The sequence below is a fragment of the Schistocerca gregaria genome, chromosome 2 (assembly GCF_023897955.1).
Source record: "Schistocerca gregaria isolate iqSchGreg1 chromosome 2, iqSchGreg1.2, whole genome shotgun sequence".
NCBI classification, from domain to species: Eukaryota; Metazoa; Arthropoda; class Insecta; order Orthoptera; family Acrididae; genus Schistocerca; species Schistocerca gregaria.
The window spans coordinates 510,071,341-510,094,215 of record NC_064921.1 but is presented as its reverse complement, the minus strand read 5'-3'; the positions used below and the strand labels follow the sequence as shown (position 1 = coordinate 510,094,215).

The 22,875-nt window shown below is 44.7% G+C and overlaps 1 protein-coding gene across 1 annotated transcript in view; it reads right to left on the bottom strand.

Moving 5' to 3' along the window:
* Positions 1 to 22,875, bottom strand: part of LOC126329207 (SET domain-containing protein SmydA-8) — a 215,557-nt gene that overhangs the window by 139,123 nt on the left and 53,559 nt on the right. Inside the window, exon 2 of the mRNA XM_049996134.1 lies at positions 5,954 to 6,012. Coding sequence (XP_049852091.1) covers positions 5,954 to 6,012 — 59 coding nt within the window. The remainder of the gene's footprint in view (positions 1 to 5,953; positions 6,013 to 22,875) is intronic.

Genomic DNA, 22,875 nt, shown 5'->3' with positions numbered 1-22,875 from the left:
GGTCTTTCCCTAACTCTCTAAAATCTGTGGTGGTCAGAGGCGACTAGGCTGATTTCAAGGGCGAACAGTGTCCGATGACGACGGATGTTTCCCATCACCTGTTGTAGAGAAACTTCTAAGACGTTTTGGAGGGAGCAGCACGATACAGAAGCGCTATGAGCAGGAGCAGAAAATGTCCTGTGAAAATGTCTAATTTCTGCTCCTGATTTCGTTTGGCTGAAAGGCTTAAAGCTTAAGTAATTTCGTAGAACGCCTTGAAGCTTCCGCGCCGACCTGGGCGCAGTTGGTGATTTCGTAGAGTACTTCAAAATACCGGAAAGGGGGTCCTTTCTGATCATCCGAATTATTTCTTGCTGTACGAGGTTCTGAAAGTGCATTTCCGTGCGCGGGCATGGGTTTACCGTTGAACAGTTCGGTGAGTGTTGCCGTTCAGCGAATGTGCAGACGCCGGATGGGCTAATTTTCTTCATTTTTTAAAATTATGTGTGTGGTGGATTCAAAGTGCTCTTCCCATTGAGGCTGGAGTTCTGGTGTGACGGAAGTCTGTGATTCAATTTTGGCTTTATTTAGGCTTGGCATCATGCTCCGTAGGTCCTGCTGCAATTGTGGCTTCTGCGATAAGTCTGTAGTTTTATTGGGGCGCCTCCACAATTGTGCGGGGCACTTTTAGCTGGGGCCATTGTTCTCGGCGATTGAGCCTGTGTATTGCAGGTGTCTGGGGGAGGCCGCAGCTCGTCAATATTGTCCAGTTTGGGTGAACAGAGACCTCAGATTGGTTAGAGAAGCCAAGTAGTCAGCCGGACGGCGGTATTTAGTGAACGAGACGGATAAGGTAGGGCCTTATTAAACCAATAATTTATATCTGAATCTCGTCTTTTTGTGTGACTCTTTCCGTGTTAACGTTGAACTGTATCCCCGTTTGGTATTTAGCAGATTATCGGCGGAAATTGCCGGGAGATAGTTACATTATATGTGTACTACCGTTTTCCATATTCCAATTCAGTGGTCAGATCTCGGTATATTGTTGAATGTGATCGGATTGCCACAGGGCTTCTAATTATTGACTTAAGAGTAGTGAGAAGCTTAACCCTGTCTCAATGGTCAAAGCGAGGCTGATTTAGACTGATTGGATACTGTGGCAATTAAATGAATTAATCCGGGTCCGCCAATAAACATTTTCGATTAAATCACCAGAGAAATACCTCGTGTAATTTGTCTCACGCGGCGTTCACCGCTAAAGCCTGGTTTAAACAGGAGCGAATGGATGCGAATGGACATTCGAAAACAATTTGCCAGTGTTCACTACCATTCACTTGTAGCAGTGAACAATCGTTTACACTAGAGGAAACGGAAGGGAACACGAGGTAACGAACATAGACTAACGCTGCCTTATTGTTTGCTGGCGCTAATAAGCAGCACACAGGATACATCACTTTATAGCTAGAGCGGCGATGCAAAACTTTTATATTCAGAAGTGATTATTTTACAGCGCACTGTAAGCAAACTGGCATAGGAAAACAAGAATTTAGGAAGCTGAATTTGTATTTAAACGTGAAATGCGTGGAGTATGTGCACTTAACGCCGAACAGCAGCTACAGTTTCCTTTAGTACTATTTCAAAACTTTGCGCATGTATCGTTTGGCGCTTTTAGCTGACTTATTACTACCGAGGAGAAATTTGAAAGCAGAACAAGAACTACCAATGACCAATATAACCTACATAAAAGCTAAGATTTACGTTCCGGGCCGGCCGCTGTGGACGATCGGTTCTAGGTGCTTCAGTCTGGAACCGAACGACCGCTACGGTCGCAGGTTCGAATCCTGCCTCGGGCATGGACATTTGTGATGTCCTTAGGTTAGTTAAGTTTAAGTAGTTCTACGTTCTAGGGGGCTGATGACCTCAGATGTTAAGTCCCAAAGTGCTCAGAGCCATTTTGTGGTTAGCGGCAAGGGGTTCTCTTGCTTCTTGATAATGCGCGTCTCCATGTCGTAAATGTCGTAACGCAGAAGTTTTGCCAACACAATTGGGGGACAGTCAAGCACCCGCCCTATAGCCCGGATCTCTCCCCATGCGATTACCATACCTTCGGTCCCTTAAAAAAGGTCCTGATGGGGTCGACGATTCCTGTCGGACAAGGATGTGAAGCAGGCAGTTACGGACTTCTTCACGTAGCAGAACATAGTGTTTTCTAAACGGGTGTCTTCAATCTGGTGAGTCATTGGGATGTTTGCCTCAATGTACACGGCGGTTTTACCTGATTGGCATGTCAAGGATTGTAAGGACTTCAAATGTAAACTTTTTAAGCGCCCCTTGTAATAACAGCAGCTACCACCAACGTAAGCAACGATAATGTTCCGGTGTTTTCGTACATTTTTAATTTTAATCAGCGTAATTTTCGTAGATACATTTTCGCACCCTGGATCACCAATGAGATGCTGGAGAAGATAGAGGAAAAGAGGAAGTGTAAAAATGTCAATGAAGAAGAATACAGAAGACTTAACAACGCTCTCAGGAGGGAAACAGACAAAGCGAAGGAAACGTACTTAGAAGAAATGTGTGACGAAATAGAAGAACTACAAAGAAGAAGAAGGTACGACCTCATGTACCAGAAAACGAAGGAACTGGGAGAAGGAGAGAACAGAAATGTAACGACGTCCGGAATCGAAGATTCTAGAGGACAAGTGGTTACTGAAAAAGTGGAAGTGCTGAAAACATGGGAAGAATATATAAGGAAACTATATGATACAGAACACCGCCTAGATGACATCGGCATAGAGCCAGAGGAAGCTATTGACGAAGATGAAAAAGGGCCCAGTATACTGACAGGGGAAGTAGAGAAGGTGTTAAAGGACATGAAGAGTAGGAAAGCTACAGGGGATGACGGCATACCAGGGGATTTGCTTAAAGAAATCGGAAATGAAAGTTTGAAAGTTCTGACACAACTCATAAACAAAATCTATGAAACTGGAGAATGGCCTGAAGACTTTTTGGACGTCACAATGGTTACTCTTGAGAAGAAAAACCAAGCCAAGAAGTGTAGTGATTATAGAACAATTAGTCTGATATCGCATGTGGCAAATATCATTGCAAGAATGCTAAATAGAGGATTGGAAAACAAAATTGAAGAAGCGGTGGGAGAAGACCAATTTGACTTCAGGAAAGGAAAAGGGACCATAAACGCCATTGGCATATTTAGGATATTGTCAGAGAGAGTTTTGTCCGTTAACGAAGAAGTTTGCGCTTGTTTTATAGACTGGCAGAAGGCCTTCGACAGAGTCAATTGGAATATATTGATGAACATCCTTAAGGAAATAGGGATCAACTGGAGAGATCGGAGACTTATAAGGAACTTGTACCTGGGACAAAGGGTAAAGGTACAACTGAACTATGGAGAAAAGAACAGTGTGTAAATAGGAAGGGGAGTGAGACCGGGATGTTGTCTGTCGCCAAGTCTCTTCAACCTGTATGGAGAAATGCTGGCGAGAGAAGCGCTGAAAGGATGCGGAAACTTCAAAGTAGGAGGACGCCTCATCAACACCATCAAGTATGCAGACGACCTGGTAGTGCTCGCCAAAAATCAGAGACAGTTGCAACACATGATGAACAATTTGGTGGAAACGGGAAGAAAATACGGCATGGAAATCAACATCGAAAAATCAAAAGTGATGCATATATCAAAACGTGAGGAACACTTGAAGATAACTGTTGACCACCGGGAACTGGAAAATGTGAATCAGTTCAAGTACCTGGGAAGTTTTATCACAAAGGATGCCCACTGCAGCAACGAAATCCGAGCAAGAATCGCCAGGGCCAAAGCTGCTTTCAACAAGAAGAGGACTCTGCTGACCAGCAAGTTGAGTTTGGCATTGAGGAAAAAACTGATTAAGTGCTACATTTAGAGGATTGGACTGTATGGAGCAGAGACATGGACCATGAGAAAGAAGGAGAAAAAATACTTAGAGAGCTTTGAAATGTGGTGCTGGAGGAGAATAGAAAAGATCAAGTGGACAGATCGCATAAAAATGACGATGTATTGCGAAGAGTAGGAGAGAAGAGAAGTATTCTGCGTACAATTCTTCAGAGAAAGGCCAACTGGATTGGACATGTACTAAGACACGAGGGACTCATACATGATGTCATAGAAGAGGAACTCAGAGGAATCACAGGACGAGGAAGAAGAAGAATTCAACATCTGGACGACATGAAAGGTGGAAGGAGATACAACAGACTGAAGGAAGAAGTTGAAGACAGGGAACAGTGGAATCAGAAATTCTCCGTACGATACATGAACCTGCCACTAGGCAGAATGATACATACATACATACTCACTTTCAAGGAATGTATTCTACTTTTGCTTTTTAATTTTGCACGCATTTAATAAATTCGTCTTCTCTCTCACGTCCCCAGTTGGATCTTTGACTATATCATCAATTTTCTACCAATCATTTTTCTTTTCCTTCTGCATTTTCGCTGTGCACCTCTTGGATCCCAGAAGCACCTATGATATATGTATTCGTCTAGTAACAGGGCTACTACATTCTCTTCAGACCACACCATCGCCCACGCAACTCATATTAAACAACAAAGGTAGGCAAGATAGCATCCGAAAAATCTCAGTACTCCTAGCGCCGAAGCGGAGAGAAGGCGAACTATCTTTGACGGTTCACTAAAAGACACAACAAGCGGAACACGAGCGAACACTAGCGAATTTGAACCGAACACCACAGAACTCAGGGCGCTGGCACTCTCCTACCAGTTGCACCATAGGGAATTCTTGTTCATTGAGTCTTCTTCGGTGTGTCAACTCTGTTCTAAACCAGGTGTGCATTCTCGCAGCGGCCACGAGCCAAATGCCACAGGACTCCAAGGTAGCTCTGTGGTGCAGACGAGGGAAACACTTCACCAAAACAGTAATTACGTGAGCAAATACAAATTCTATTTTATCTGTACCTATGTGTTTAATGTCTACATCTACGTCTACATCACTACTCTGCAAACTAGTATCAAGTCCATAGCAAGGGGACGTTCCATTATACCAGTTATTAAGATTTCCCCACGTACCAGTTGCGTATGAAACGCGGGAAGAATTATTGCTTAAATGTCTCTGTGCGTGCTGTAAATAATTGAATTTTGTTTTCTGCGGTCTCTGAGGGAACGATGTGTAGAGGATGTAGTGTTTTTCCTACATTCCTCGCTTAATACATATTCTTGAAATTTTGTAAGTGGCTATCGCGGGATAACTAAACAAACCCAGAAGGATTTTAATGAAACATGTGACCATTCGTACCGCCCTTCTTTGTGAACGTCGAATATCCCCTGTTGGTCGTGTTTAGCATGGGGACCTAGTATAGGTAGCATGAGGGTTTTATAGACATATTCCTACCATCTTACCAGTGAGCCTACTGTACTGTTTTACTTACGTGGAAGCGTAAGAGATCATTCCATTTCATTCTTCCTAAAAAGTGACTGAGGCTGGCGATGTACTGTAATCTTGTATGTGCAACAGATAGATTTCACATTTACGTAATGTCTAATATCAAATAACACAGCCGTTAAAGAGGAAACTGTACTTACAAGTGTAATAGTAAATTTAGTAAAAATACTGAAAAAGCATTAATTAACATAACCACAAATAAAACACAGCAGCGATAATTATAATGCACGGTACATACAGGTACAATAATTCAATCATTAAGTAACTTATTTAGAATCACGCAGTATTGAAAATAATTTTACTGATTAATACATATCATTAACATATGTAATAAGAATGAGACACTAAATTTTCTTGATAGCTCTTGGTACTCAAATCAGCTATGTAAAAATAGTAATATTTTTTCCAAAAAAGATGCAAATAGGCAGAACAAGGAAACGTATTACTATACTTGGGTTTTTTGTTGATTTTGACCATTTAAGAGTGGTTGATGGAGGATCATATCGACCTAGCTCTTACCTCCCCACCTTCTCGTTTCGTAGCACCTCGTACGACGGTCCATCTGACGGTTTCGTTCCCTATGAAGAAATAACAGTGAATCAGTGACGTCACCAGAAAGTATAGAAAGATATTACAAAATACATGACAGATTCTTCGCAAATTCCGCACACCTTCAAAATTAACACAAAATTAAAGGGCAGGAATGGAAATAACATTGCTCAGAATCATCCACAGACGTATTGGTTCAACTTAAAAATAAATAAGTAAATAAAATTATTATGACGAGAACTAGAAACACTTAACACACAAAAAGAGATGGATGAAACGAAATTCTAGCTTATTTTATAGTATCACATAAGCCATCTTTAAACAAATCTTGAAATATCTTTAGGGTAATTCCTTGTCCTTTGCTGATACTTCATTGAAACTATGGACTGACAGAAACGCCGTTCGTACACCTGATATCTTACGACATTTTAATTTAATGTTTAGAAAATTGAAATTTGTGGTAAGTCCTATAGGACCAAACTTCTGAGGTCATCGGTCGCTAAGCTTACACACTACTTAGTCTAGCTTAATCTAACTTACACTAAAGTCAGCACACACACCCATACCCGAGGGAAGACTCGAACCTCCGACAGGGGGATACGCACGAACCGTGACAACGTGCCTGAGGCGGCACGGCTACCCCTTGCGGCCTTTAATGTTTAATTAACATTTCATCCAGCATGTTGAACATAATAATGCAAGGTCCTCATTTTCCAATTAATGTTAAATTGTTAGCACTTATCATCCTTTACATTACTATGCCTAATACGGTGTAGGAAAACCATTGGTGTTCAAAACACTTTCCAGTGGTCTCAGAATGGATAAATACAGAAACTGTATGGTTTTCAAGAGAATCTTATACTATTCTTCCCACGAAATAGTGGCAAGTTAAGCGGCCGTGCATCCTTCTCTGGAAAGTTGACCACAAAGTCTCAATAATAATCTGGTGACTATGATCACCAGGCGATATGCGACAGTTCATCCTCGTGCTGACAAAACCAGCCCTGGACGTTGCGAGCTGTGTGAAGAGGGCCCGTGTCATCTTGGAATACAGCATCATCACTCGGGAGCAAACATTGTACTACGGGAAAAACGTATTCAGCCAAAATGGTCACAATATCTATGGCAATAATGCGGCCCTGCAGAGTAACCACGGGATCCAAGGAATACTACGATGTGGCTGCCCAAATCACCACCTAACTCCCGCCGTGTTTCCCTCTTGGGACGTAAACTTGGTCAGAAGTTACAAACAGTATGAAACAAGACTCATCCGACCAAATGACATTCTTCCGTTGCTCCATAGCCCAGGTTTTATGGCGTCCGCACCACTTTTTCCCGTTAACGGCATTTACACCACGAAGAAGTGGTTTTGGAATTCCACCTCTCCCTGCCGTTATTTGGTAGTGGAGCTCCCTTCCTGTTGTTATGGTGCTGACAGGGTTCACGAGCACGACATTCAGTCCGGCAGCGACATTTGCTTCTGTCGTCCACTTATTTTTTATTCACAGTCCTATTCAATGGCGGTCTGTCACCATCGTTCAACACACACTTTTGTCCACGTTGTGACTTAGCGGATGGTGTTCTTTCGCCTTCCGTGTACGCTGTAAAATTTTCTATTCGCTGTTTCTTGAATCACCAAACACTTAGGCTATCTTGCTTATGGAAGCATCCACAATATTACCACCAATAATTTACCCATGTTCGAATTCACTTAGCTCCTACCTAACACAACTACACAGAACACTGATAGGACCACGCCTGGACTTGCAACCTATTGAGAACATGGTACAAGTGCCGTTCGCGGTCAAATACAAATGCGTAACTAGCAGGCACTCTCTCTAAAGTACTGGAGGGTCTAGGAAATGCCGTTAGGGTCCTAGACCTGATGAAGGGAAACTCCTGATCTACATCTCCATGTGGTGGAGAGTGGGCAACGTCACTTCATGTGATGGCTAACGTAGACAGGGACAGAGGGACGACCGGGATAAGTCACCCTTTTGAGAAATCAGTTCCAAAGGCGGAAGAACCAGCTGGCGGTCAGCGGTGTAGGATGTGGAAGGCAACGGGAAACCACCACATTAAAGAACTACGGTTATCCTAAGCACCAGCGGTAAACCATGCCAGCATCTTCTGTAAAATTCCCCGGAGGTAAAATAGTCCCCCAACCGGATTTCCGGAGGGGGTTGCAAAAGATACAGACAAGGTGAAGGAGAAGAATCCCAATTTTAACATAGCAGCTTCAAATGTGAGATCACTGCTTCAGTGCACCAAACTAGAAAAACTAAAAATTGGAATGGATGACTGGAAATCGGTACCCTAGGCATATCGGAGATGAGATGGCCACAGCCAGGCGATGGTTCAAAAATGGTTCGAATGGCTCTGAGCACTATGGGACTCAACTGCTGTGGTCATTAGTCCCCTAGAACTTAGAACTACTTAAACCTAACTAACCTAAGGACATCACACACATCCATGCCCGAGGCAGGATTCGAACCTGCGACCGTAGCAGTCGCACGGTTCCGGACTGCGCGCCTAGAACCGCGAGACCACCGCGGCCGGCACAGCCAGGCGATTTCTGGTCTGAAGAATACAGACTCATTCACAGCGAGACTGAACAAGACAGACCAGGAATGGGAGGAGTTGGAATAATTTTGAGGAAAAATTATGGCTCACGTGTCAATTGATATGTGCAATATTGCTCTCGAATAATACTAGTCAAACTTGAAACGAAACCAAAGGACACTGTGATATCACAAGTATACATACCAACATCCAAAGAAAAGATGCAATCGTTGACGAAGTATACGAAGAAACAAGTAATGCGATGAGAAATGTTAAGGAAGATGAAAACCTAATTACCATGGGGGACTGGAACTCGATTGTGGGTGAAGAACCGGAGGAAGGAATTGCTGGCAAATATGGACTTGGAAGAAGAAATGAAAGAGGATATCGACTAATCGAATCTGCTCGAGGCACCAGTTACTTGCTGCAAACACACTTTTCCATCACAGACGAAGAAGGTACACATGGAAGGCCCCTGGAGATCTGAGGAGACTAGAGATTGATTACATTCTAGTGAAAGGAAGTTTTATGAACCAGGTAAAAGACTGCAGGAGGTGTCCATTTGCAGACATAGGTAGTGACCATAACCTGGTCCTGATGAAACGTTCACTCAGGTTCAAATCTCTGAAGAAGAAGAAGAAGACAGTAAAACTTGAAGGGGAACCTGAAAAATTGAAAGCCGAGGGACTGGCAAAGGGCTATGCTCACGAAACTGACAACATAGCTAAAATTTTTCAACATCGTGGAGTAAATGACGACTAGGATCAAATTAAATCTGGTATACACAAAGCAGCAGAAAAGATAGTCGGAAAAACTAAACCCAAAGCAAGAGCAAATGGATTACTGCAGATGTTATTGAACTTACAGAAAACAGGAGATTATACAGAAACGCAACTTATGAAAATGGAAAAGCTAAATACAGAATACAGAGGAAGTAATAGGAAGAGAAGAGCAAGTAGACGAGGATGACAAAAGAGATGACATTCTGCAAGAAAAATCTGACAAAGCTGTAAAAGAACTACGGTGTAACAAAGCAACGGGTATTGATGACATCCCTGCAGAACTAATAAAGAATGCTGGTGACAGCATGAAAATGATGTTGCTTAAACTTATTTTGTCCATCTATAACACAGGAGAGATACCGACGGACTTCCAGGAATGCATCATTGTTCCTATACCAAAGAAGGGAGCAGCTACAAACTGTGAACAGTACCGAACTTCAAGCCTAATATCACATGCATCAAAAATTCTCATAAAAATAATTCTGAAGAGAATTGAAGAGAAGGTGGAGGATATGCTGAGTGAAGATCAGTTTGGTTTCAGAAGGGGATTGGGAACAAGAGAAGCGATTCTGGCACTGAGACTCCTTATCGGAGATCAATTACAAAAAAATAAACCAACTTATATTGCCTTTGTAGACATGGAAAAGGCATTTGATAACGTTATCTGGCAAGAGATGATCAGAGTGCTGAGGAGAAGCGGAATGAAGTAGACAGACATCCGTGTTTCTGTCAGGACGAGGTGGCAGCGATTAGGAACTGTCACCAGGAACAAGAAGCAAATACCAGAAAATGGATCAGATAAGGATGTGCTCTCTCTCCTCTTATATTTAACGCTTACATCCAGGAAGCTATAGGCCAAGTTCGAGTCTGCAGTTGAACTTTACTGCTAATGAAGTGATAATACACTCCTGGAAATTGAAATAAGAACACCGTGAATTCATTGTCCCAGGAAGGGGAAACTTTATTGACACATTCCTGGGGTCAGATACATCACACGATCACACTGACAGAACCACAGGCACATAGACACAGGCAACAGAGAATGCACAATGTCGGCACTAGTACAGTGTATATCCACCTTTAGCAGCAATGCAGGCTGCTATTCTCCCATGGAGACGATCGTAGAGATGCTGGATGTAGTCCTGTGGAACGGCTTGCCATGCCATTTCCACCTGGCGCCTCAGTTGGACCAGCGTTCGTGCTGGACGTGCAGACCGCGTGAGACGAAGCTTCATCCAGTCCCAAACATGCTCAATGGGGGACAGATCCGGAGATCTTGCTGGCCAGGGTAGTTGACTTACACCTTCTAGAGCACGTTGGGTGGCACAGGATACATGCGAACGTGCATTGTCCTGTTGGAACAGCAAGTTCCCTTGCCGGTCTAGGAATGGTAGAACGATGGGTTCGATGACGGTTTGGATGTACCGTGCACTATTCAGTGTCCCCTCGACGATCACCAGAGGTGTACGGCCAGTGTAGGAGATCGCTCCCCACACCATGATGAGGGGTGTTGGCCCTGTGTGCCTCGGTCTTACGCAGTCCTGATTGTGGCGCTCACCTGCACGGCGCCAAACACGCATACGACCATCATTGGCACCAAGGCAGAAGCGACTCTCATCGCTGAAGTCGACACGTCTCCATTCGTCCCTCCATTCACGCCTGTCGCGACACCACTGGAGGCGGGCTGCACGATGTTGGGGCGTGAGCGGAAGACGGCCTAACGGTGTGCGGGACCGTAGCCCAGCTTCATGGAGACTGTTGCAGAAGGGTCCTCGCCGATACCCCAGGAGCAACAAACAGTGCCCCTAATTTGCTGGGAAGTGGCGGTGCGGTCCCCTACGGCACTGCGTAGGATCCTACGGTCTTGGCGTGCATCCGTGCGTCGCTGCGGTCCGGTCCCAGGTCGACGGGCACGTGCACCTTCCGCCGACCACTGGCGACAACATCGATGTACTGTGGAGACCTCACGCTCCACGTGTTGAGCAATTCGGCCGTACGTCCACCCAGCCTCCCGCATGCCCACTATACGCCCTCGCTCAAAGTCCGTCAACTGCACATACGGTTCACGTCCACGCTGTCGCGGCATGCTACCAGTGTTAAAAGACTGCGATGGAGCTCCGTATGCCACGGCAAACTGGCTGACACTGACGGCGGCGGTGCCCAAATGCTGCGCAGCTAGCGCCATTCGACGGCCAACACCGCGGTTCCTGGTGTGTCCGCTGTGCCGTGCGTGTGATCATTGCTTGTACAGCTCTCTCGCAGTGTCCGGAGCAAGTATGGTGGGTCTGACACACCGGTGTCAATGTGTTCTTTTTTCCATTTCCAGGAGTGTATTTCAGAGCTAGATCAGAAATGTAAGGACTATGGTATGAAGATTAGCATCTCCAAAACGAAAGTAATGTCAGTGGGAAAGAAATATAAACGGATTGAGTGCCAAATAGGAGAAACAAAGTTAGAACAGGTGGACAGTTTCAAGTACTTAGGATGCATATTCTCACAGGATGGCAACATAGTGAAAGAACTGGAAGCGAGGTGTAGCAAAGCTAATGCAGTGAGCGCTTAGCTACGATCTACTCTCTTCTGCAAGAAGGAAATCAGTACCAAGACTAAGTTATCTGTGCACCGTCCAATCTTTCGACCAACTTTGTTGTATGGGAGCGAAAGCTGGGTGGATTCAGGTTACATTATCAACAAGGTTGCGTTTTTCATATCATAAGAAGCTTTATTTGATAAAATTTTTACCTTCTGTAGTATTCATGTAGTTATTTACACACAGTGTAAGTTTTTTCCCTTCCAGATATTGTAAAACCAAAATCTTTTCGCTTTAAAGTATTTGGCTTTTTTTTAGGGTTCGATACCTCATTCGCGAAAAAATAAACCCTTACAACATCCCTACAGCATCATATTTGTTGTCTGTGTCTCTGGCAGTCTATCTGTCCGGCTGTTATAAAACCTTTTTCTCACGAACAGGTGAACGTGTCAAATTGAAATTTGCCACTTGCGGTTTCTTGGCGGTGCAAAAAACTGAAGCTTCTAAGACAACGCTGTCAAAAGATACGGCCATTTATGACACATTTTGATACGCGCAAACTCACTCGTCAAAACCTACTGGGTACTTCCCTTTGACGTACACTCATGAAATTTGACGAGAAGCCGGGTTTCACAATATAACCAAAGGAAAAAAATCCGGTAATTGTTAATTTGTAGTTACATCACAGGAAAAGAAAATTCTCATTTGTTATCATACTGTCTGCCATCCGTTTGTCCATTAAGACCTTTTTTTCTCAGAAACGGGTATGTCAGGTACTGAGACCTATTGTCCATTGGCAGTCTAAGTTAAGTTTGTAAGTCATTGCAATCCAAAGATACACCGTCAGGTGGCTTGAGGAGTATGGATATATGTCACATATTTTGATACTCGCAAACTCACTCATTAATATCTATAGGTTACCTCCTGTTGACGTATAATCAAGAAATTTGGCAAGAAGTAAGATTTCCCAGTACGAGTAAAGGGAAAAAAGGTCAGAAAACTGTTAATCTGTAATTATATCGAACGAAAGAAATCTTTTTTCTTGTCATTTGTTATCCAACTTCAAGCTTGAAATTGAAACATATTTATAAATTCTTAGAAACCCTGGGAGCATCATTGTCGATAACAGCAACAATCGTCGAGATTTCGATTCCCCCAATGGATGAATTTTCTACACACATAATTAGTCTGTACTGTGCCAACAGTGCGCGAATCCTACTCCAGCCTGGCCAGTTTTTCTGGAATAACCTCAATAAAAAAATATCGGAGTCCTCATGCAACCTTATTAATGTGTCACCAAAACAATACAGAGAAAGAAATACAGTCGAAAAATACATAAAAGCACAAAATTCACTACCATAACATGACAGTGCGCTATGTTAGCAGATGTACTCTCGTCCCCCTCGTCAACTTAACTGCAAAACTTCCTTTCATAGAAACCTTGACGCTGCCAACATGTATGAATGACACCATCTGAAATGCATTGTCGAATGTTCTGACTTTCCACGTCGTTCCGCGTCGTTCGGTGTGAATCTACCTTTAGTGCGGCGAGCTCTAAAGGTATGTCCTGAATATACTTTCATGAAGTCGATCATGAGAAAGTTCTTGTATTCTCACAACCATTAAATTAACAACTAAAATAATTCGGCGTTACATACGGCTTTATAATCTGGGCAGCCACAGCCGTTGGAATTCATGGTAAATTGAACGTTAATAATGACTATTTATTCACGACCGGTTTCGCTGCGTTAAGGCAGGATCTTCAGGTGATTAGTAACGTCACATACATTAACACATGGAGACGCTTCAGTGTTCGTAGTCATTGAACCCAACCCCATGAAGAGGGGAAATGGCCAACAAATAATAATTGGCAGAGCACTAGGGCGAATAGTGCAGAGGATGAGGCACAATAACAAACTAGTCAGAAGAGAGAGTGAACAACAAATAAGAGACCCCATTCATAATGGCAAACCCTGTCGTTGGTTGTCGCGAGGGTAGAACACTGGAGATTCTACCCTCGCGCTGACAGCTTCCAGTGTCTAACCCCGCAACAGCGAACAACAGGGTTTGCCATTATGAATGGGGCTCCTATTATCTGATGTTCAGTCTCGGTTCTGACCAATCTGTTACTGTACATCGTCCTCTGCACTACTCTCCCCAGTGCTCAACCAGTTGTTATTTGTTGGCCACTTCTCCTCTTCATGGGATTGGGTTCTGTGACTACGAATGTTTGAGGCACCTCCGCATGCTAATCTATGTGGCGCTAATAACCACCTGAAGACGCTGCTTTAACGCTGCGAAACCGGTCGTGAATAAATCATAAATTAACAGCTGTTCAATTTACCATCAGTTCGACCTTAGTCTGATAATAGTCCGTAGTTTTGTCGCCGAGCACCACTGCGTACGACATAGGGGCATATGTTGCTATAAGGTTTACGGCAGTGCGATGCAGTTCGGTGGGGACTCACCCGGGACGGGATCCACGCGCCAGACGGGCACAGAGCTGTTTAAATATAGCGGTCGGCGGCGCGGCCGCAGGCAGGTGCCCGCCAGTTCAGCAAAACAATCGAGAGTGCCTGCCGCCGCTGGCCGCTCGCCCGGTGGCGCTGTCCTCACGTTTCGCACTTCTGTGTGGGTGGAGACAACACTCCCTCTCTTTGCAGCGCAGTACTTCCCGCTCAGCGTTAGTGCGGCGGCAGAAGTCAAATTTTCCCAACAATGCCTTGCAGCAGAAGTAACAATTGCACGATCTCTATAAGTACCCAACTACACTCATGCTCATAAACTAAGGATAACTGCAGAATGTGGTGACACACAACGGCCGGCCGGAGTTCCCGTGTGGTTCTAGGCGCTACAGTCTGGAGCCGAGCGACCGCTACGGTCGCAGGTTCAAATCCTGCCTCGGGCGTGGATGTGCGTCATGTCCTTAGGTTAGTTAGGTTTAATTAGTTGCCGGCCGCGGTGGTCTAGCGGTTCTAGGCGCTCAGTTCGGAACCACGCGACTGCTACGGTCGCAGGTTCGAATCCTGCCTCGGGCATGGATGTGCGTGATGGCCTTAGGTTAGTTAGGTTTAAGTAGTTCTAAGTTCTAGGGGACTGATGACCACAGATGTTAAGTTCCATAGTGCTCAGAGCCATTTGAACCATTTTTTTAATTAGTTCTAAGTTCTGGGCGACTGATGACCTTAGAAGTTAAGTCGTATAGTGCTCAGAGCCATTTGAACCATTTGACACACATCGTAGCACTACACAAAACTGACGCTAATAACATAGGCACATAGGGAACACACAGGACACAGATCTGTAAGTCCACGGTATTGGTGATAAGTTGAGAAAACCGTCCCGGAACACACGTGCTACAAAATGCCACTGTTTCTTGCACATGTACCCCGACATCAATATGGGATGTGATCACCATGCTCACGTACACAGGCCACACAACGGGTTGGTATCCTCTGGATCAGGTGGTCGAGCAACTGCTGGCGTATAGCCTCCCATTCTTGCACCATTGTCTGTCGGAGCTCCTCAACTGTCGTACGGCTTTGAAGACGTGCAGCGATACGGCGACTGAGAGCATCCCTGATGTCCTCGATGGGGTTTAGGACCGGAGAACAGGCAGGCCACTCCATTCGCCTGATATCTTCTGTTTCAAGGTACTCCTCCCCACGATGGCAGCTCGGTGAGGCCGTGCACTACCATCTATCAGGAGGAAGGTGGGACCCACTGCACGCCTGAAAAGGCGGTGCAAAATGTCGTGCCGATACACCTGACCTGTTACAGTTCATCTGTCAGAGACATGCAGGGGTGTACGTGCACCAATCACAATCCCACACCACGACCTCCGTACAAGTCCCTTTCAAGGACATTAAGGGGTTAGTATCTGGTTCCTGGTTCAAGCCAGATGAAAATCGGGCAAGAATCACTGTTCTGACTATACCTGGACTCGTCCGCGAACATAACCTGGGACCATGTACTGTGTTCTTGACATCAGGCTTCAAGGGCTCTCCCGTGACGAGGGGTCAGTGGAATGCACCTTGCAGGTCTCCGGGCGAATAAACCATGTCTGTTCAGTCGTCTGTAGACTGTGTGTCTGGCGACATCTATTCCAGTGGCTGTGGTAAGATCCCGAGCAAGGCTACCTGCAGTACTCCGTGGCCGTCTGCTGGCACTGATGGTGAGATATCGGTCTTCTTGTGGTGTTGTACACTGTTGACGTCCCATACTGTAGGGCCTGGACACGTTTCCTGTCTGCTGGAATCGTTGCCATAATCTTGAAATCACACTTTGTGGCACACGGACGGCCCGTGCTACGACCTTCTGTATTTAACCAGCCTCCAGCAGCCCCAGAATACTACCCCTCATAACGTCATCACTATGTGTCCTATCAGTCATTTTCAACAGTCACCATTCGTAAGCTTGAAAACGCCTTCACGCTTACTCGCTACATCGTACTCTGACATGCACCAACACACCTCTGCGTACGTGGACTGCTGCCAACCACGGTGCGACGACCGCAGGTGAAATGCACCGCATTGTCATACCCCGAGGTGATTTAAACCCGCAAACCGCCCACCAGAGCGCTGTTTCACATTGTATCAGCATTATCCTTAATTTATGAACATGAGTGTAAATGCCGTTGTTCCTGTGACTGCGTCCTTTTGTGAGTGGTCAGCGTGTTTTATTCCTACACAGAGGATCCGAATTCGTCATTGGCACCGTCAAAGAAAGTTTTCTGGAAAGAGTATCAGTTTCACGCCGACAGCTGATGATTTACTTGAATGGCTCCAGTTACGTAAATGGTAATAACAGCCGACAGATTGGGGCGTGGGTATCGTACCACTCCAGTACTTTCGCCCAATATTGGAGATAAAGCTGCAGCCGGTCATTACGCTATGGTCATACATAATATAGAACTCAAAAACAAACAGTTTCTGTGTCGAAACTTCCTGTCGATTCAAACTCTGTGCTGGACTTCTCTCTCGTGCTCTACCGACTGAGTCATCCAGGCCTGACTGACGAACCGACCTCTCAGCTTTACCTCCGTCAGCACGTCATCTCCTACCTCCCCAAGTCACAGAGGTTCTCCTGCATATTGTGCGGGATTATCACTCCTGGAAGTAAGGATATTGTGGAGAAATGGCTGAAGCACAGGCTAGGGAACTGTTTCCATGATGGCGAATATCTCTGGAACAACCGATTTTCGGCTATATCGTTTTTTATTATTTTTTCTTTTATTTTTATTTTATTCAAGTGGCTCTGAGCACTATGGGACTAAACATCTCAGGCCATCAGTCCCCTAGAACTTAGAACTACTTGAACCTAACTAACCTAAGGACATCACACACATCCATGCCCGAGGCAGGATTCGAACCTGCGACCGTAGCGGTCGCGCGGTTCCAGACTGAAGCGCTTAGAACCACTCGGCCACACCGGCCGGCTTTTTTTTTTCATTTGACCAGGCTGTTGAAACCGCTCAAAACAGCCTGTTACTGAAATAACCGATTTTCGGTTTTTCATTGTTGTTATTTCGTGTAATAAACGTAGAAATCGAACAAAGACTGAAAAATTTCTACTCCCCCAGTTTCAGGATTTATAGAGTGGAAATATTAAATTAATCAGGCAAATAAAACAAAACTTAGTCCGTCCACCGTTCGCTGCCTTCCTCGAAATGTGATAAGCGGTTGAATACCTCAAAAAATCACCAAAATACATCGATTGATTCTAATTTTTTAAGACTCTGCTCAAAACCCATGTTGTTATGTGGGATAATATCGCTATTTGGACATTACGAATAGACACTGGTAAAGGGTCGAAACCTGGTCTGAAGAACTCTATTTTGCGTGTTAATTTTTTGCGTTTTCAGGGGCTAGTAGAAGATATAGGCATAGTATCTAGATGCAGGCACCAGTTCAGCTACTTTCTTTTGTTTTTTTTCTTCTATGGATGGACTATTGTTAAGCCTTTAATTTATTACTGTTGCCATAATGTTCTTCCTCTTTTATTATTTCCTAGAAATGGCAGACAAAACTTAATCTTTTAAAGCAAATAAAGCATTGTAGATCATTGCTACGCCACTTAGTGCTATTCTGCAATACAACGGACGTCTCCGACGACGAGAAACTAACATATAGGCCATGCAGGGGCCAAATCTTATACACTGCACGCACATGCGTATCTTAGGCGACGACACATGGCGACAGGGACATTATTGTTTCAGCAATGCTGCACCAATTCTTATACCACCTGTTTGCAACTCGTTTCTGTCGGCATAGTTATTTAAATAGCACTGATCGCCTATCCCATTTTCTGTAATTACGCAATATTTCAAATCAATACAAATTTTACGAGTAAAAATCATGCATTTTTAAAAAGAGGTTTATTTAAGAACGAGAAATTTTAACACTGCTGATACGGCTAATTGACATTTTTACTCGGTTATTAGTAAAACGGTTCTAGGCGTTACAGTCTGGAGCCGCGCGACCGCTACGGTCACAGGTTCGAATCCTGCCTCGGGCATGGATGTGTGTGATATCGTTAGGTTAGTTAGGTTTAAGTAGTTCTAAGTTCTAGGGGACTGATGACCTCAGATGTTAAGTCCCATAGTGCTCAGAGCCATTTGAGCAATTTTTTAAAAATAGAAACTTTATAACCTAGATTAAATAGATACCGGTTCTTCAGAAGTAAAATACCGGTATCATTTTTAACTGGTCGGTTTTTCTCACCCTCAATATTTCTGCATGACAGCGCTGCGATTAAGACACTGAACTCGTATTCAGGATGCGATAGTACCTAGCGATTACCTTCCAAACAGCAGTCCATACGAATTCGTCTGGTATTGCTCATACTTTAGGTACTTGGGCTATGCACACCTCTGTCTAAAAAGAATAGCTCGTTGTAGCCACAGGATCGAGCCGCGAATGTCTGCTTTCATGCCCTGCAGCTAATTTGCTACAAATAATAACCCGTAACTGTGATCCTGCAGCCAAATAGTTTATGCATTGGCTATAAATCTGATTTAATAAAATACACATAAATGTGAAATAGAAGTTAAATGAATAATTAAATAATAAGGGTTCTATTCTAACGTCTGTACTTGATGTAGACGACAGAGAAGTATGTTGAATAATGTTTATTCAAGAAAGGACATCTCAAATAATTGAGAAACGGTCCTACGATATTCAGTTAAAACACAGACAAAAATACCCTTATCAAATGCAGTAAAGTTGCGCTGAGAGCGTTATGAGAGTGGTAGAAAAATCCGAGACTAAATAGTCGTAAAATATATGTGAAATATAAGTCCATTTTGTAATCACCATATACGAACATTTAGCAGCACAAAGCAGTTCAGAGGTCAACATGGCGTTTCACAAATGAACACACGCAAAGCAAAGAATAGTAACTGATACGCTGTCTTTTCTCAGTCTTGTAAAACAAGCGGTAAAAGTTAGAGTCCTACTCTGGATCACATTCAGATTCGGGAAATACACAGTCCCTTCAAAAGTATTGTAGCGGCAATTCACTGCCAATATTCAGTCATCTATACCATTTAATCGTGAACATTACCATAGGAAGGTCTGCATTCTTCCATCGCTCGGCCTAAAGTTTACTGTGAAATATTAGCTTCTATTGTTTTAAAGATATTGTAATATTGTTGTGTAATTGGATGCATCTCATTTTTCAAAGATCGCAAATGTATTCAGATTTGCACTAATATTTAATGTGAGTTATTGTCTAATCTCAAAGAACTGTAACTTAACCATCTTTAAGAATGTCTGACACTGCACCGTTTCTTGGAGCATCTCCTGCACAAAGGCCATGCAAGTAACAGCTACCCTAATTGCCAGCTTAGGGGTTTTCCTCATCTCCGGCCACTGGCTCGTTGTCCTTGCAACTGTGCCTCCTTGTACAGATCATCTTGTCGGAAGCAGGAACCGCCACATCATGCACTGAGCCCTTGGGCCCACTAGTGACGAGCTGTACATCAAAACACCTTACCTCTAGGCAGCCGATTAGCTTGGCTACCTACTCATAACCTTACAAGGAGAACAACGGTTCGAATCTCTGACCGGCCATCAGGTTTAGGTTTTCCGTGGTTTCCCTACATTGCTTAAAATGAATGCCGGAATAGCTCCTTTAAATGAGCGCTGACTGGACTGGAAACTGTCTGGAAGATTAAAACAGTGTGTCAGACCTGGAGCTTAACAAGACACCAACCCAACGACCCACAGTACACATCCACTCACCACAGAAACGACACAGGCGCCCACAACTCCAGAGACAACCGATTCACAAGACAGACCAAACCCGACGTCAACACAAGCACCAGCGGCCGCCAACATCACCAATAGCCCACAGACCGACACATCAAACATCAACACTGCATTCTAAAGAATAACTGAGACTTTGCTCCATGGACTCGCAGCCACTGAAATAATCATGAGGATTATTGGGTGTATCACGCACCTCTTCATGCAGTTCATGTCGGGCTCGCTGAACTGGTCTTACATACAAACTATTCTCACACCACTGTTTACACCAACTCATGGCTCAAATGGCTCTGAGCACTATGGGACTCAACTTCTGAGGTCATTAGTCCCCTAGAACTTAGAACTAGTTAAACCGAACTAACCTAAGGACATAACACACATCCATGCCCGAGGCAGGATTCGAACCTGCGACTGTAGCAGTCGAGACCAACTCATGGACAACGCACCATACCAGCCTCGGAACACAAATGATAACATAGATACTGTTGTGGGTTGCCAACGGAATCTTACCCAAAAGAACCGAATTGGTTGCGTTCATGGAGCACAAGAGCATCCGAATCTCTCTCGTGCACCAGACACTGCTTGCGCCACACAAACAGCTGAACGTCCCATTTATTGTGTCTATGTACAAACCAAGCGGTCAGTACGAAGGTGGGCGGCACAGCCATCATCACACACAAAGACACTCGGACATCGACCTGCCTGCGCTTGAAAGACTAGAGGTTATGGCCGTCATGCTCAAGTTCAACGGAGCTAACACTATTCTGGTGTCGCTTAACAACCCACTTAAAACAAAGTAACACACGATGTCAGCGCAGTTATCAACATAGCACCGCGGGTGATCTCCACTGGAGATTTAAAGGCAAAACACCCCGTCTGGAGTTCACGAATCCATTACCTCCAACGGCAAGAAATTATACGAAAATGGACTAGGCCGAAACTACATTATACACACATCAAAAAAAGTTTTGCATCACCCCGTTTCCCAGAACTCCTGAGAATAGACGTTGACTGTGGATATTGTGTCACAGACACAGTTCCTTTGACTGCTCAGAGATGTCACTAAACCCACACAAAGATGTTAACATCCATGCATGAGTAGCACTTAATAGACGGGGGGGGGGGGGGGGGGGTCCGACAGCCGATCAGTTCCAGTCTTTCTACCCGGAAGGAGGTACATGGCTCGTGTTGTCTGTAGTTCAACCATGCCTAGACGGTCAATACCGCGGTCAGTCACGTCCGCATTGTTACTTTGAGCCAGGAAGGGCTCTCAACATGGAAAGTGTCCAGGCGTCTCGGATTGGACCAAAGTGATGTTGCTCACACATGGAGGAAATACAGAGAGACTGGAACTGTCGATGACATGCCTTGCTCAGGCCGCCCAAGGGCTACTACTGCATTGGATGACGGCTATCTACGTATTATGGCTCGGAGGAACCCTGATAGCAACGCCACCATGTTGAATAATGCTTTTCGTGCAGCCACAGGACTTCGTCTTACGACTCAAATTGTGCGCAATAGGCTGCATGATGCAGAACTGCACTCCCGACGTCCATGGCGATGTCCATTTTTACAACCACGACACAATGCAGCGCAGTACAGATAGGCCCAACAACATGCCGAATGGAATGCTCAGGATTGCGACCACGTTCTATTCACCGATAACTGTGGCATACGCATTCAACCAAATAATCGATGGAGACGTGTTTGGAAGCAACCCGGTCAGGCTGAACGCCTTATACACACTGTCCAGCGAGTGCTGCAAGGTGGAGGTTGCCTTCTGTTTTGGGGTAGCATTATGTGGGGACGACGTTCACCGCAGGTGTTCATGGAAGGCGTCGTAAAGGCTGTACAATAGGTGAATACCATCCTCCGACCTCCGACTGATAGTGCAACCATATCGGCAGCATATTGGCGAGGCATTTGTTTTCATGGACGACAATTCGAGTCCCCATCGTGCAAATCTTGTGAATGACTTCCTTCAGGATAACGCCATCGCTCGACTAAAGTGGCTAGCATGTTCCCCAAACATGAACCCTATCGAACATGCCTGGGAGAGATTGAAAAGGGATGCTTATGACGACGTGACCCACCAATCACTCTGAGGGATCTACGCCGAATCGCCGTTGAGGAGTGGGATAATCTGGACCAACAGTGCCTTGATGAAATTGTGGGTAGTATGCCACGACGAATAGAGGCATGCATCAACGCCAGAGAACAAGCTACTAGGTATTAGAGGTACCGATGTGTACAGAAATCTGGACCACCAACTCTGAAGGTCTCGCTGTATGGTGGTACAACATGTAATCTGTGGTTTTCATGAGAAATGAAAAGGGTGTAAATTATGTCTATATTGATCTCTACTCCAATTTTCTGTACAGGTTCCGGAACTCTCGGAACTGAGGTGATGCAGAAGTTTTTTTTTATGTGTGTACTAGGGCCGGACGCCCCACGTATGTGCCTGCACAGGCCCAATTCAGGCTAGACGTGTTAGATGTAGTCCTCATCATGGGCATCATACGCACATTCAGCCTTATGGTTGAAAACAATCTGGACACAGGCCACACGGAAGAAAGACTACAGGACACGGAACCACACAAGATACTGAACTACAACTCGTGGAGTGGACTCTGCGGCAGCGTACCAGGAGTCCGTTTAATAAACTGGACTTTAATAGGCTACAGGGACTAATACGGGAGAAAATACACTGCTGGCCATTAAAATTGCTACACCACGAAGATGACGTGCTAC